Source organism: Lontra canadensis, unplaced genomic scaffold (assembly GCF_010015895.1).
Source record: "Lontra canadensis isolate GAN:19392208 unplaced genomic scaffold, GSC_riverotter_1.0 scaffold184, whole genome shotgun sequence".
Taxonomy (NCBI): Eukaryota; Metazoa; Chordata; class Mammalia; order Carnivora; family Mustelidae; genus Lontra; species Lontra canadensis.
The window spans coordinates 1,025,449-1,041,645 of NW_022631178.1; the positions used below are offsets into that span (position 1 = coordinate 1,025,449).

Sequence of the window (16,197 nt, forward strand, 5' to 3'; positions counted from 1 at the left end):
GCGCCGCTGCTGTCCCCTCCGGGAGCCACTCCCCTCCTCCCGAGGAGCCCCCCCGCTGCGCTCCCAGCTCCCGGAAGAGAGCCCAGACCGTGCACCGGGCGCCGGGGCCGAGGAGGCCAGGGCCAGGCCCGCGCTCAGCCCTCGGCCCCAGCGCGCGCTTCTTTGTAGCTCGGCCTCAGCGATCGATAGCCCCCTCCCCCGCTCCGGCCGCTGGCAAAGGTCACCAGAGAACGGGCGGGGGAGGGGCGGCCCTGGGGACCCTCGCCTGCGCAGCCCGGAGGCCTTCACACCCCAGCCGGCTGCCCTGCGAGGTTGCTTCTGGCTCGGGAGCGCGCCCTCCTGCCTGGCTTTTCCGTTTTGTGTCTCCCTCATTTCTGCCTGTCGGGACAGACCGCTGTCTATCATTCGCTCGCTCTGGTTCTGCTCCTGCTCCTCGTCCTTTCTTCTACTCTCTGGTGCTCTCTCCGTCTCGCTCTCTCTCAGGCTGACTCTCAGCCCCTGGCCCCCTGGGGACCGCGCTCCCTTCCCCCCTCCCAGCTGACAACAGCTGGGTCCACACCTGCCCCCAGCGAGGCCGCCTGGCCAGGCCCCCTCTCCCTGATGCTTGTGGGGTGCAGGAGAGCCCCTGCCACCGTCCCCACAATGGGCCTGACCTGGAGGGGGGTGTCTCTCCCTGGCCACAGGGGGAGGGGGCTGTGGCTGCCCCAGCCGTGGGGACAATAGGCCTGGCTCTGTGGCCGGATCGATTGCTTCTCTGCGCACAGGGGCAAGAGGAGCTGGAGTGCTGCCTCTCAAACCGGGCGCCCCCCAAGTGAGCGGGAAGGCAGGGACGGATCAAGCCTGGAGTCCGCCCAGGGAGCGGGTGGCTGGGGAGGACCACCACCGAGGGTTGCAGCGGGTCTGTGCATGTTCCTCCCCGCCCCCAGGCGTACCGGACAGCCAGGGGGGAGCCTGCACTCACACATGTCCTCAGTTTCCCCCGTGTGCCGTTGGGGTGACCAGCGGAGCCTCCTATAGGCCTCCTAGAGTCTCCACTTCAGGGAACGGAGAATAAATTCTCCCTCCTACGTACGTGGCAGCTGACCCAGGGTGACAAGCTAGAAATGGCGTTAGGAACCTAGACAGGGCTTGTGTGAGGGCAAAACCTGTTCTGTCCTGCCCCCCACCCAGCCCCACGTGCCAGGACCTGGGTGTGCTCCCAGGGGTCCCTCAGTCATAGCAGCACACGTGGCCACAGCCTGCTCTGGGTGACATAGGTGACATCAGGGACCCGAACACACACCCCTGTGCTCTGGCCACGGCCATAGCCTGAAGTACACTAAGTGGCACTCTTCGAGACCGGGCAACTGACTTGTGGCATCTGACCACTGCAGCCACCTTCTGCTTCGTCCCCAGTGCAGGTACCGAAGGGGACAGGGTGTCTGACTTGGGCACACCCCAGAGAACACAGGCCACTTTCCATTTTTCTCACCGTCCTCCCCTTCAGTAACTTCACGGCCATTCATGCATTCGGGGGCCCCAGAAGGACAGACTGCAGGCGAGGAGTCCCAAGCTGGGGGCTGCTGCGGGCTGAGTGGTGCCAGCGGGCAGGGACACACTTGGGGCGTCCCTTCTGATCCACCTGCTCCGCGCCCCAGGCCCTGGGCGCCCCCCACAACTCGCGGGCGCTCCGGGCCACGGCTGCACCACGGGGCTGGGCCTGGGAGGTAGAGGCGGCCGGGCCCGCGGCAGGCCAGCGGTAATTAGGCTCCGGGAAGCGCAGAGGCCTTTAGTTCCGGTCGCTGCGCAAATGAAAAGCGGTTAAGTGGCGGCAAATCGTAGTGCTTAGGGGGAGGCAACGGGGCTCATCCCCCTCCCCAATGCTGTGCCCCACACAGTGGCCTGGCGCACCCCCAGGGTCCACGCCCCCCCTGCACCCCCCACGCCCGCGGCAGGACTCGCTGCCCGGCCCTTGCTCGCCCCAGCCTTGTCCGCGCCCTCGCCCGCCTCCGTCCGGCCTACCCGCCTCCGGCCTACCCGCTCGCTGCTCCGGGACCGGCCACCGGGCTGACCGCGGGCACTGGGGCCAGGAGACAGAAGGACACACGCAGAGAGATGGACGCGGAGAAGCAGAGATCCGCAGGGAGGGAGAGAGCGACAAAAACAGAGAGAAAGGAAAAGGACAAAACTGGAGACAGAGAAACAGACAGAAACAAAGATGGGGACAGAAAGAGAAGCCAAAGCAGAAACAGAGAAAGACAAAGAGAGACAGGGAGAGAGACAGCGACTGAGAAGGGAAAGCACCGACGAGAAGAGCCAAGCGACCTGAGCAGCTGAGTGGGGTCCCCTCAGCCTGGGTCTGCCCCCACCTCTCTCCTTCTCTAGTCCGGGGCTCAGGGGAAAGGGGCGGCGTCTTTTTTTTTTTCTGTGAAGCACCTGAGGAATCTGGCTGGGCAGACCTCAGGGTCCACCCCACGGCCCTGTGCCTGCCTGTTCTCTGTGCCTCGGTTTACCTATCTGTAAAATGTTGGGGAGGTGGCAGGAGCCAGGTTCTGGGCCTAACATTCTGAGATTCTGGGACCTGCTAATCAGGGCAGCCCCTACCCCCACCACCACCACCGGGGGCCCCCGCTTCCCACCCCATTCCAGGGTCCCGGGAGTGTAAGGCTTGCCAGCCGCCTCCTCCTGGAAGCCTCTCTGGCTCGAGCTCAAGCAGGAATTGTGGGAGAGGGACTGGGGGAGGTGAGGGGGGGGGCTCTCGGCTGGGGCGGGGTGGTCGATGAATTCGAATTACCGTCTCTAATTCATCACTGCCGCTGGTCGATAGCTTTGGCCGTCTTCAAATATTGTTTAAATTGCAACTCTGGAGGAAAAGTATTTTTTGTAACTGATCAGAAAATATATATATAATTAATATCAGGTGGAGGCAGTTGTCCTTCTCCTTGTCTCCCTGGTGAGTCGGGTGCCCCAGCCGTGGTAGGGACTAGCATGGAAATTGAGGCAAGGAGGGAACCATTTCTGGATTCAAGATGCTGATAAGGGGGGCAGCAGGCCAGGCTGGGGAGTCTGGAGGGGACAGGAATGGACAGGAAAAGGCAAACCAGCCCCTCACTCAGGGTCAGGCCGGCACTGCCTGTCCCCAGCCTCCTCCCCACTCTGCAGTCACCATCCGGGGGGGGAGGGGCAGCAGGGGGTGTCTGAGCGGGAAGGGGCCCAGCCCACAGGGTCCGAGTCCACCGGAGTCCCACTGGGAGGGCTGTGCAGCTTTCCTAAGGCCTGCCCAGGGACACCTGAACTCAGTAAAAACCTCACTTTGAGCAGCAGGGGGCCCTCGCATCTTACAGATCCCCCCAGGACACCCCAGCAGGGGACTTGACCACATGGGCCTCCCCGGGGCTCTCTCACTCGCTGGTGGGGTGGGAGGTGAGGGTCTGAGTCTCACTTTTCTCATCTGAGAAATGGACCCAGTTAGACGCCCCTTAGTAGGTGCCTATGGAGGTTTTCTGGTCACCTGCTCCCTATGGAGACCTTCAGGGCCCAGTCCCAGACCCTGCACCCTGAGGCCACCTCGCTTAACCACTCCCCCCACGCATCTCTCATCTTCAGGGGGGCCCCCACGGCAGCCCGGGATCTGAGAGATGCCCGGAGAGTGGGCAGGGAGTCTGGCGCGCTCCCACAGCGATGCATGGAGTGAGGTAGACCAGGTCTGGGATTGTGTGTGTCCCAGCCCTGTGAGCTCTGCAGACACTCAGAGCGACCCTGGGTCCCCCCACCCCCAAACCGGGCCCTCCCTCCAAACTGCAAAACCTGGCTGGGACAGCCCCAGGACCCTGCCCGGGTTCAGGGATTCTGTGCTGACAGGGAGATGGGGAAGGGGCTGGCTGGGGTGCCTGAAGCCCTCCCCCTTTCCTGGGCTCAGCCACCAGGAATGAGAGATGGAATCATCTGGAACGACCGTTGAAGCTAGATGTGATTATTGTGCCCACTTTACAGACTAGCAAGCTGAGACCAAGAGAAAGGAAGGCAATTCCCAAAGTCTCCCCCAACAGTGTGAGACAGAGCCAGTTCCAGCAGGAGGGAGAACAGACTCCGTTTCCCCAGTGAGAAACAGGGTGCCCCGGGGGTGGGGGGTGCAGCCCCTGATGGGCTGAGTCTGGAGGGGCTGAAAGGAGGGCTTGAGATGCCGGGGTTCCCACCTCCTGCAAATGGGGGGACAGTCCAGGCAAGTGGTCCAGCAGGGACAAAGGCTGGAAGAAGCCTCAGGGGACTGAGGCAAAGGACAGGAAGATGTCTGTCAAGGTCATGGTGAGTTCCAGTTTATAAGCAGCTTGGCCCCTCAGGCAGGTGTACGGTGGGGGCTGGCTGGCGAGGCCTACTTGTCTCCCCTGGGGCTCCTCTGAGGGTTACAGGATCCTGGGCCCATGTGAGCTCCCCCAGGGAGGGGGTGTGGGGACCGGGTCCCGGCTTCCCCCATCCGACTCAGAGCCACCAGCATCCCTGCCCCTGCTTTCCCTGGACAACCACCTCCTCACTGAAGCTGCCCTCAGGGTCAGCCTGGGCTCAGCATTGGATTTCCAGCCCTCCCTGCGCCCCAAACCCAGCAACCCCTTCCCGTCTGTGTCCGCAAGACAGGGACAGTCACAAGCCCCCCATCACAGGTAAGCACATGGACAGGTGCGCACAGTGAGGGGCCGATGCTGGTTTTCCTTTATTCTCAAGTCCCCTTAGCCTGACATCCCAGAACTGGGCAGGGGCTCTCCTCCCTAAATTCTCTCCTGTTCCGTGCTGCTTCTGTCAGCCATCACCACTCTAGTCTGAGTGACCTCTGGTGCTGCTTCCCTCTCCTCCTCCTCCTCCTTGCTGGTCTCCCGGCTCCACTCCCACCCCGTGCTCTCTCCTTCAAAGCTGGAGGGTGGAGGGTGCCTCTTATGGTCACTTTGGAGCTCGTCACACCCCTGCTTAGCATCCTGCCGCTGCATAGCCTCCCTAGATCCTAAGAGGCACAGGAAGCTTCCTGCCCACAGCTACAGATGCCCTAGCTCCTGGCTGGTAGACCCCTGAGCACAAAGGATGGGAGGCGGGGAAGCCTAGAGCGGCTATGAGGAGCGATGCGCCCCTGCGGATGGCCTGCGTCTTTGTGTGTAGCAGCAAGCTCAGCTTAACCAGGGGAGCTCAAGCTGGTTTGAATCAAGTTTTTAATTAAATATGGCCCTTGATCAATAAGGAAGGCAGTGCTAGCGGGGGATGGGAGAGGCTAGGCCTGGAGCCAGGGGCTGCCGTGGGACCCTGGGCAGTGTGCAGCACCTGCGGCCTCAGTTTCCCCTCTGCTAAGTAGGCGTAGGTGTGGGTGGGTTTAGGAAACCGTCCTGCCCGTGAACTTGTTCCCTGCAGGCAGATGTGGGGAGGCTTAGACCCAACAAGTCACTGATTCGCAGCAGATGGAAACAGGTACAAGGAGATGGGTCCATGACCGGTGACTGCGGAAGGGACCTGCAGGGGAGCAAAGCCAGGTGCGCCCGGGGCCGCGGGTGGCGTTTCCCTCCGGCTGCACCCGCAGACGCACACGCATTCGCGCTAGGACACGGGGGCGCAGGCGCTGGCTCAGGAAGCCCATAGGTTGTGCTCGGATCTGGGTCTGGCGTGTTGGGGGCCGCATGCGCCTCGGGACCGCGGCCGGGATCCCCCTCTCCCCCAGACCCGTGCAGGCGACGGGGTCATCCATGCGCCCCCAGCTGGGCCCGCTGGAACACCTGTCTCGCGGGCCTCTAGTTACTGCCCGACTCCACTCCCGGATGCTTGGAGTGGAGAAAGGGTCGCACCCAACCACAGTGACCGGGGAGCCGGAACCGCGCTTCTCCGAACGCCAGGCGCATCCGCGCGCGCGAGCTGGGGGAAGCGTCGGGGCCTCGATTTCCCCCACAAGGCGAGCGCCGCCCGGCATTGCCGTGGAGACCGGCCACGGAGATGTGCCGCACTCCGCACCTCTGTCCTCCGCGGGCGTGGGGACACCTTAAACCCGAGAGGAGCCAGCAGTGCACCCGCCGTCCGCAGCCAGGCGGGACGTGCAGAGACCGCAGGCCCCTGTAGGGCACACGCGTGAGGGCGGCCGGGGTGTGCGCTCCGGACCTCGTGGCCGCAGCGCTGGGAGCGCGGACCACCCAGCGCGGGCTCCCCGGGACTGGGGCGGGGGTGCTTCGCGTGAGCCTGGGGGTGTTGGCTGCGTCGGAGGCCTGCGACCGGCGCTTCCCCGCCCCGCCCCCCACTGCGCGCGTCCCTTCCCCACATGGAGACTAGAAGCCCCAGCCTAGTGGGAGCGCAGGGACTGACTGGATAGAGAAACAGGCCCCCAGAAGCAGGGGAGCCCAGTCCAAGCCGCCGCTCTCTCCACCGCCTCCGTAGACAAGGCTGCATTATCATTCCCAGTGCTGGACACATTCGCCTCCTTCCAGATTTAAGGGGAGCAAGACGGTGGCCTCCAGGACCCTCCTTCCTGCCGCCCCGCTTTTGCCCTACGGAGCCAGCGCAACTTAATTGGGCAGCTAAAGTCCTCGTTCCGTTTTCCTTTTCCTCTTTTTAAAACAACATCTCGGGAAGCCTGTTCTGTTTTGCCTCCCTCTCCACGACACGCAGAACATTCCACATGAGGAAAGAGAGTGCCTCCCTGGTCATCTGTGCCGGCTACGTCCTGTTCTTGCGGGCCGTTTCCCTCTTGCCCTGGCCACCTCCTAGCCAGAGGACAGTCAGGCCGTTCCAGACGGTTCCGGGCCAGCCCCTGACCACCTGCCCGGGAATACTTGGGCGCGAGACCCGAGTTCTGTGAGTTGATCTGTTGATTGGTTTTTCCTAATCACTGAGGTGCTGGGTCACGTCCCCCTTTCTGGGTTGGCCTCTCCGTTCTTTTTTTCTTATCGCTGGTTCCTTTCCGGTCATCTTTTTCAAATCCATTTCCAGCTGCTGGCCTCTGTGGCTTCTTAATAGGTTTTTAAAAAGAAACGCCGTGTGCAGGTTGGGGATGGGTGTGTCTGCTCCGCTTCCCCGTGCGAGGGTGTCCGAATGGGGGGGTCTCCACGGCCCACAGTCTGAGTGGGAGCCACCCCCGACACCCCAGGCCCCCACCCCCAGGCACCCTCCAAATGGATTCCGGGAGGGGGGCCCTGCGGAAACACTCATTTCCCTGCTAAGTCTTTGAAAGGCTCAGAACTAATTTGAAAACATGGCCATTAAGATCCCATCTGGGGGGAGCAGTGGAGAAGCGGGGAGGAAGGCCAGCCACTGGCTGGGGGAGAGGTGTGCGGGGGGGGGGGGGCAGACAGGGAAGGGGAAGGGGAGGAAGGGACAGAGAGTGGACGGAGACAGGCCGTGAGGACAGATGAGGAGGCTGAGGCCTCTGAGGGTCCTCGCCTGAGGGCAGGGGTCTGGCTGTGCACCTGTCTCCTTGGAGATGACTCCACGCCCACCATGGGGACCCCCTTTGGGCTCCCCCAGGGGTACAGGGTATAGATAAAGAGGTCCATGTATCGACTCCAGGTCCCCTTAGGGACTAGCTGTGTGACCTTGGGCAAGTCACCCACCATCTCTGGGCTGGGGAGGCTATGGGGCAAGCTTCAGGGCAGCTCAGGCCAGTGGGGAAAAGCCATCAGGGTGGTGGCATCAGGGCTCCCCACATCTGGGCCTGGGCAGCTGGTGGCTGGGGTGGGACGCGTCACCAAGGAAACCAGTCATCATCCCAGCCGGAGACCAGGCTCCGTATTGAATTGTCTGCTCCAGGAAGCCTAAGTTGAGCACAGGAGGTGGCCGAAAGGGGAGGGGGGGACAGCGGCTCCAGCTCCAGCGCCCACACTCCCCCATCCTGAGCCCAGGTGCAGGGGTGCAGGGGTGCAGGGGAGAGGGCAAGCAGAGGGGCCTAGGTGTTGCCCTGGGCATGGACACAGAGGGACAGGTGACCCCATTGCTGAATTCTGGTGCTGCAGCCCAGCTCCTGTCCCTCCCTGTCAAACCCAGCCCTCCCAGGCCGCTCTGGCTCATTCCTCTTGCCCTCGGGGCGGGGCGTCACTAGACCCCCCTCCCCATCCAAGACCTGGGCTAGATAGCCAGGCCCACCCTGCACACCTAGCTCTGTCCCCTGCTGGAGCATCCTAGATGGGCTCCCAGCTGCCCCTCCCAGCCACCACACACGTGCCACCTCCACCCCTCCCTGCTCCAAACAGAGTCAGCCCCCCGCCCTGCTTTCCATCTCCCTGGGATCATTAGTGACCCGTCTCAGACACCAGAGCTCGGCTGGCAAGTGAGGTCGCCCTGCCCCCAGCTGTCCCTAGCAGCACCTGGCACACAGCAGCTGTTTGATAAAAGCATGAAGCCAGCCTGGAGGAAGGGACGGGCCCAGGGTCCTGCCTGGGTGCATGTAGGAAAGGCAACTCAATGCTCCAACCCCCTGCCCCCGGGGTTCTCTCCTGCTGACAGAGACCTCGGGGTCACGGGGTCCCTGTGCTCACCTGATAAAGCAGGAAACCAGTGTGCACAGAGTGTGCATGCAAGACCCCAAGCCAAGACCCTGGTCCGCACGGCGGGGCAGGCAGCCGGGAGCCATCCTGAGGGTCTGCGTGGTCCCCGGGCCACACCCCTGCTCAGATACAGTGAGCCTGGGGGGGGCGGCTGCTGGGCACATCTCTGCTGCCCCCTGCCTCATCACATCACACCCCCAGGTTTTCATGCCGCCTCCCCCTGACATGCACCTGTCATGCAGAAGTCTGTCGGCTGGCCCCTGTGCCTTCCTACACACCCTCGGGGCTCTCCCCTCCTCACCCCTCCAGACACCCGGGCCACTGCCCACAGCCCAGCCCTTTGCGAGTGCATGGATGACTCTTGCTGGGGTGGCACGATGTCCCAGTTACTTGCCTCAATCACACATCACCCTCCACTCCACCATGTGTTTGTGGTGGCCCCACGTGGACACCCCGATAGGATGAGGAGGAAAGGAAGATGCCCACATGGGCAGCCCACTGGAGCGGCACTGCCCCGCCCCCAGGCACCTGCTCCTGCCTGGTTCTGTGGCCGAGACACAGTGTACCTCTGGGAGACGGGATGGGAGGAGAGAGGAGAAGGAGCAATGGGAGGAGGAGGGAGGGGGGAGGAAGGAGAGGAGGAGGAGTAGATGGGAGGAGATAGAAGGGGAGGCAGGGGAGGAGCAGGGAGAAAAGGAGAAGGGGGAGAAGGGGAGGGGGGGAGCAGGGAGAGGGAGGGCGGATGGGAAGGGGAGGAGGGGGAGGAAGGAGAGGAGGAGGCAGAAGGAACAGTGTGGCCATCAGGTGATGTTGGGGGGACAGGTGCGACCTGCTCCCCCCCCCCCCCCCCCGCGGACCTGATCCTCTTCCATCCGATGAGGGTGAGTGGCCTGGAGGCCCCTGCTGCTCGCTCCCTGACCTCAGGTGGGCGCAGGCTGCTGGGGGTGCTCCGGGGGTCCCGCTCCCCTGAGCGGCCCACCCGGCCAGTGGCTGGCTGCGTCTCCCTGGGCCAGTCTGGGCTGAACCCCCTCCCTGCCCCCACCCCCCCAGGAGGGCGGGGAGACGTGCCAGTCACTGGACAAACGGACAAACGCTGCCGGCCAGCTGTCTCTGGCGGCCCACCCCGCGCTGGGCAGCAGAGGGAAATCAGGATCAGGCTTGAGCCCAGGAGGTCAGGACTGGGGGCCCCTGGGGAGGGAGCCGGGCTCTTCTGGGGTGAAGAGAAGGGCTTCCTGGGGGCGGGTGACCTCTGCGGGGCCTTGAGAGGTGGGTAGGACTTCTTGGGCTGGGACAGTGTCTCCATCTGTGCCTCTCCGGGAAGATTCTGGGAGAGATGCAGAGGCCTGAGGCCAGACCTGAGGTGGGGGTGGGGAAGTCATGGCCATGTGACCCCTCCATGGGCCTCAACACCTCAACTCAGCCCCACCATGACATTCAAGACTTCTCTGGCTCAATCCCTTCCCGTAGCTGGGAAGGCCCAGGCCATGCGAAGGTTTCCATCTGGAGCCTGAGGCCCCCCCCCCCAGTGCACCTCCGCCCCTCCTGCCTGGAGCCCTGCCCGGGGTTGGGGCTGGCCAGCTGGCCGGGGCCCTTCTTGGCTCACTTGCTGGTGCCGGTCAGGGGCTTGGCCCCAGGAGAGGGCCCCTGGTCTCTGCAGCACCTGGGATCTTATCCCAGGCCCTCTGGGAACCCCCCCCAGGACCCAGCCCCAGACCCTCTTCATCCCCGGACTCCAGAAAGAGTGAGAGCGGTGGGAGGGGTGGGACTCCAGTTGTTCTAAGATCAGAGCATCTCAGAATCAGTGGGGTTTTGCTTGTTTGTTTTTAGCTTCTATTTACTTATTTGTCAGAGAGAGCACAAGCCAGGGAGGGGCAGGCTCCCTGCTGGGCTCATCCCAACACCCCCGGGACCAGGGACCATGACTGAGCCAAAGGCAGACTATTCACCTATAGAGTCCCCCAGGCACCCCAGAGTCAGTTGTTTTTAGTCTCTGGAGGCCTGGAGGGCGAACCCAAACCCACAGTCAGCGGGGCCCCTGGGTAGAGTGGCCACTGTAATGCTCCACCAAAATAAAGAAAAGAAAGGGGGCAGCGTCCCAGGCCTGAGGACCTGTTGGGGGGCACTGACTTGCCCCTGGTCCCCCAAGCTTGTCTGGTAGCTCCCCCAGGGGCCATGGCAACCATGGTGGGTGGCGAGGGTCTGTATCTGGGGCCACTCCCGCCCCCCAGCCACAGGCTGGGAGCCCCTGGTGAGGGACACAGGGTTGAGTCCTCCTGAGCTGGGCACATAGGAGGTGGCCCTGCGGCAGGGCCCCGCGGTGTGGACCAGGTTACTGGAGGAGGTGCTGGGTGCGGGCGAAGCCAACAGGAGGCAGGACGGGGGAGGCCATAGAGAGAGGCGATGTGGAGGTGATGGCAGGGGAGGTGGTGACGCTGGGGCGGCAAGCAGAGGTGGGGACGGAGGTGGTGGTGGTGTGGCGAGGGGTGCACAGGCGGTGGCGGTGGCGGTGGCGGTGGCGGGGCAGAAGTGACACTGATGGAGGAGGCCGCGTTGGTAGAAGGCTGGGGGCGGAGGAGGGGATGGAGGTGGAAGCCACAGGGGCAGTCACCAGTGGAGGTCTTCCTGGAAGAGGTGGCCACCGTGTGGCATCGTGGCATCGCAGTAGGAGGCTGGTGGCTGGCACTGTGGGTGAGTCCAGGCTTCCCCTCGAGGCGCTCTCCCAGCCCCGCTCTGGGTCGGTCCCTGTCTCCCAGCCTGGGCTTTCAGTTCTGTAAAGGGGCTCGTACCCACAGCCTGTCCTCCTCCCCGGCTGCCCAGGGGACACAAAGACGGCACCACTGGGCCAGTGGAAGTGAGCTTGGGCACCAGACAGGATGCTCTTGAGGGGAAGGTGGCCACGCTGATGTGGGGGGATTTGGGCCGACCCCCCCACTGGCACTCACACCCCTGAGCCTCCAGGCTGGGCTCCGGGGGGGCTGTGGGGGATGGAAACCAGGACAAAAGCTGCTCCTGGTAAACAGTTCTGACGGGGCCCAGATCGATTGGGGCTGTGAGGAGCTGTAATTAGATTGAACACGGGGACGGGGGGGGGGGCTCTTTTTGCTGTGATCGACAAAACACCAAGTTTTTTCATGACTCTGCTTGGCCTGGCCCCTCCCCCAGCCCCTGCCTCTGGGGCCCCCATTAGGCTCTTGATTGGAGAAGGGGAAGCAGTGGGAGAGAGGGGAACCTTGTCTTCACTCCCTCCCAGTCCGGCCCATCGCTGTGGCTCTTGTACTGGCCCCTGCTGGACTTGGGCAAGAGGCTTACACTCTCTGAGTGAACAAGGACAGCACCTGCCTACGGAGTCGCCCTAAAGATTAACGGACAAGAGACACGCAAGGCTCTTGTGAGCTTGCTTTCTTTTCTTTTTTTTTACATAAGCTTTAAGCCCAGTGGGTCTTGAACTCAGGACCGCCACCCCCCTGCCCCGCCGAGGTGGAGAGTTCCTGCTCTGTGCACCGAGCCAGCCAGGCATCCCTCTGGTATCTTGGTCCCCACTGTAGACGTGCGATGAATTTGGGAGTAAAGTGAAGGAAAAAGGGATGAGTACATCAGCCGAAGATGACAGCTGCTGGGCGGGCAGGGCCTCTTCTGAAATTCAAAGCCTAGGCCTGAGTCTTGACTCCTACCCTGGACATGATGCCGGAGACTCCGCTTTCTCTTTGAAAGAATGGGGGACCTCATCCCTTCCCTGACCCTCACAGGGTGGCCAAGTTCCAAAGAGATGGGAGGTCAGTCCCCTTCCTGGCCTCTTAACGCAGACAAAATAGATCTCACGTCCTTGTCCCCTCTTCTGCACACAAAGGGCTCCCTGGAGCACTGCTCCCTGCCGGTTTGCCTCGCCATCCACCACACCCACCGCACCCTTCCCTCCGTCGGCCTCTCGGTATCCTGACGAACACAGTCTTTTGGCTGAACCCGTATTCAGCATTACATTATTACGCTTTCGGTGAACGCTGCCCACCTCCGAGGCACACAGAGTGCCAGGACGGCGTCTTTCTTTCTTGTACAACTGTTTGTTTCTCCAGGAGTTAGTGGTTGCCGATTACTGGTTCTTCCCACACTCCCCAACAAGACGCAGACAGACTCACCAGGACTTTCCACACGTATTAGGTCGTGTCCCCTTGCCACTTGGCTTGGCGCTGGGTGGGGCTGACCCCCGGGCCGGTCCGGTGCCGCTGACCCTGGTCTTCTAGGCTCCGTCCTCCCCATCACCTGGAGGATCCCCTCCTTTTCCTAGAAGGAAATCACACTTCCTGAAGCCACAATTGCCTTTTTTAATTTACCTCCTCGTTTTGGTGAAACACATCCTCTAGGAGTTTTCTGAGAAAGGGTGCCCAGAAGTCAACTTTTGGAGACTTTTATCTGCCTGACTCGGTCTCCAGGCCGCCCTCCTGCTTGACGCCCCGCGGCCACACGATTCCGGCTGAACAGAATCTCCCTCAGAATTTTGAAGACGTTGTTTCCCTGCCTCCTAGTTTTTGAGAAGCCAAAGCCACCAGGACTCTTAGACCCTCCCAGGACGTCTGGCTTTCATCTCTGGGAACTTTTACTTTCCTCTCTTTACTCTGCCTCTCAGAAATCTCACAAGGACGAGCCTCAGGGAATGTCTTTTTTCACCCATCCAGCCGCACATCATAGGCCCTTAAGCGGGACTCTCATGTCCTTCAAACGTGGATTTTTTTTTTCATTATTTACTTGGGACTCTCTTCCTCCAGTTTCCAACCGCTTCTGAATCAGATTACAGGCCCGCCCAGTCCACACTTCATTGTCACCCTTCTCTCGTCTCCCATCTCAGCACCTGCCTCGTCCTATTGCCGGGGACACTCACTCACTGCTGCGTCCAGTCCTGCGCTGGTCCGGCCGCGATGGTCTGTGTAATTCTAAGAGCACCGTCTTCCCTCTTCACCGTCCTGCTCATGGCACCGGATCCTGTTCTTGTTTCGTGGATACAGCGCTCGTCTCCCCCTCCCCCTCGGAGAGTGTCTCTTACAGCTTTGCCTGCTTTGTCTGTTTCTTCCCCTCTCCTCCTACCATCTTTCGCACTTGTCCCTCTATCTCTCTCCCTCTCCCTCCCTCTTCCCCCTCTCCCTCCCCTCTCCCTCTCTCCCCCTTCCCCCCTCCTCCCGCCCCTTTCTCTTTCTCCTTCTCTGTCCTCTCTCTCCCCCTCCCTTCTCTCCTCCTCTCTCCCCACCCTTCCTCTCCCTCCCCTCTCCCTCCTGCTCCCTCCCCTTTTCCCCTCTCCCCACCCCTCCCTTCTTTCTCTATCTCCTTCTGTCTCTCCCCCTCTTCTCTCTCTGTCTCTCTCTCTCTCATTAGAGGCTTTTCTAAACTGTCCAGTAATCTCCAACTATCACCCTTATCTAATCATAAAACCTGAAAGATCCCTGAAGCGCTGTGTGTTTCAGGTCAGGGGGAGACAGGGAGTGAAGTGGGGTGTCGGTCCTCCCCTCCGGGGAGAGCCCCTTGTCCCTGAGAAATGAGCCACAATACAGGGAACATCAATCTATTTCTGCAGACCTGTGTGGACATTGATCTGGCACACCATCTGGCTCAGACTCTTCTGGAACCAAAAAAAACCAGTTTGGTGTGTGGTCCCAGTGGGTCACTAGGGCTGGGGGCAGGGCTCTACTGCTGTAGCTCACAGCACCAGCGACTTGTGGGGGTGACAGACTAGTTGGGGTGGAGAGGCATGGGAGGGTGGACTCTCTACCTCCTGCGGTCCCTGACTAGTACCTGGCAGGGAAAGTGAGACTCCGAGAGAGCCCTGGAGGGACGTGGCCAATGCTGGCTGGGGAGCTCATCTTTCCCACCCACTGGCCCCACTGTCTCCAGGGCAGGGTCCACTCTGGAGCTGGGGCCCTGTGGAGCAGCCTGGGGTCCTGCCGGGTACCCTGAGGTGCCGCCAGCTCCCCTTTGCCAGCCACCGCCAGCTGGGGACATTGGGCCAGCCTTCTGCAGCCTTCTCCCCTCTCCCAATGCAAGGTGGGGGGGGGGGGTGTCTGTCCTGCATCTGCCCGGGTCTTAGATCCTCCCGGCTCCAGGGGATCCTTTGGGCAAGTGTGGGCCTCAGCCTCCGGGAGTGGAGGTGGGGGGGTGCTGGGTCTCAGAGTCACATCAGCCTCACGACACAGGGTCCCTAAGCTGGTCAGGCCTGCCCGACAGCCCCGGGAAGGAGGCACGGACTGGTACTCCCGTCGCTGGGGAGGGGGGCTGGTTCCCGGGGTGGCTCACACCTCCCAGTGGTTCCCAGCCTCTCCCACCGCGTCTACCCTGAGCCACAGAACTCACGCGCCCTTTCCCGCAGCATCCGGGGGGCTGCGAGGCGCGCCCGCGGGGCGCCGGGGGCCCTGGGGGCGGGGCGGGTGGGGGGTGCCGGCCGGTGGAGCAGTGCTCACGCCGCGCCCCGTCTTTGTCTCCCATCCGCGCCGGCCGCAGCGTGCAAGCGCAAGGAGCAAGAGCAGCAGAAGGAGCGCGCGCTGCAGCCCAAGAAGCAGCGCCTGGTGTTCACCGACCTGCAGCGGCGCACGCTCATCGCCATCTTCAAGGAGAACAAGCGGCCGTCCAAGGAGATGCAGGTCACCATCTCGCAGCAGCTCGGCCTGGAGCTCAACACCGTCAGCAACTTCTTCATGAACGCGCGGCGCCGCTGCGTGAACCGCTGGGCGGAGGAGCCGGGCGCCGCCCCCGCGGGCCCCGCCGCCGCCGCCACCTTCTCCAAGGCCTGAGCCCGCGCCGCCACCACCCCCCCGGCCCGGCCCGGCCCGCGGGGGGCCCGCTGGAGGGGTGCAGCCCGCGTCCCCCAGCCCAGTGCACAAGAAGGACCCCTCCTCCCCCGCCTCCCGTCCCCCCCAGGCCAAAGGGAGCCCTCCACCCCCCCAGACGGGAGGGGGTGGCCGAAGGGGCTCCCCAGCTCCCTGCGTCCGGGACGCCCGGAGGGCCCCGGGGAGAACCAGGGCTCGCCGCAGCGTCCCCGAAAGCGGGTCAAGAAGCACATACGAGAAATATAAACCGGGTATCTGACAGAAGGAATTCGGAGAGCAAGCCCTCCCGCGCCAGCCCTCCTCCCCCGGCCCTGCCCGCGCCGAAGTCGCCAAAGCCTCCGCGTCGCGCGGGGTCCTCGCAGCGCACGCCCGCACCGCGACCAGCCCGCCGGCACAGCCGCCCCCGGCCGCCAGGGTTCCTCGTGCCAAGAGCCGCCTGCCTTAACGTCCGGCGCGGGGCTGCCCGGGGACGGGCCGGAGCGGGCGGCCGGCCCACCCGTGCGGTCCGCTCCAGACGCCGCCGGCCCGGCGCCGCCGTCCGTCCACTTTATCTGTAGGCACCTTGATGGCACCCCAGGGAGAGACACACCCCGGAAAGCAGAGAAGCAAACCCGAAAGCCCGTCCCGATGCCGCGCGGAGAAACCAGCACCGAGAGCGCGCGGGAGGCGCCCCCCATCCCTGCGTGCCGGGGCCACGGCGGTGCCACCTGCGAGGAACCTTCTGGAACTCCCCCAACACCTCCCGGCGCTCGGGGCTGCCGCTCTGGGCCGGAGGGGACGCAGGGGGCGAGCCTGGGTGGCGACTCTTGTCTACGAAGGGGGAGAGAAGACGCTGAGGACGGCGGTATCGGCTTGCTCTTTTTTTGCCAAAAAACAAAACAAAACAAAAATTAACACACAACTGACGAGGG

General features: G+C 63.0%; 1 protein-coding gene across 1 annotated transcript in view; it reads left to right on the plus strand.

Annotated features, from left to right (window-relative positions):
- The window catches only part of ONECUT3 (one cut homeobox 3), a 16,493-nt gene extending 1,243 nt beyond the window's left edge, over positions 1-15,250 (plus strand). Inside the window, exons 2-7 of the mRNA XM_032847093.1 lie at positions 68-311; positions 538-811; positions 5,675-5,945; positions 6,709-6,795; positions 9,531-9,651; positions 14,961-15,250. Of these exons, the coding sequence (XP_032702984.1) occupies positions 68-311; positions 538-811; positions 5,675-5,945; positions 6,709-6,795; positions 9,531-9,651; positions 14,961-15,250 (1,287 nt within the window). The remainder of the gene's footprint in view (positions 1-67; positions 312-537; positions 812-5,674; positions 5,946-6,708; positions 6,796-9,530; positions 9,652-14,960) is intronic.
- The last annotated feature ends 947 nt before the right edge of the window (positions 15,251-16,197 follow it).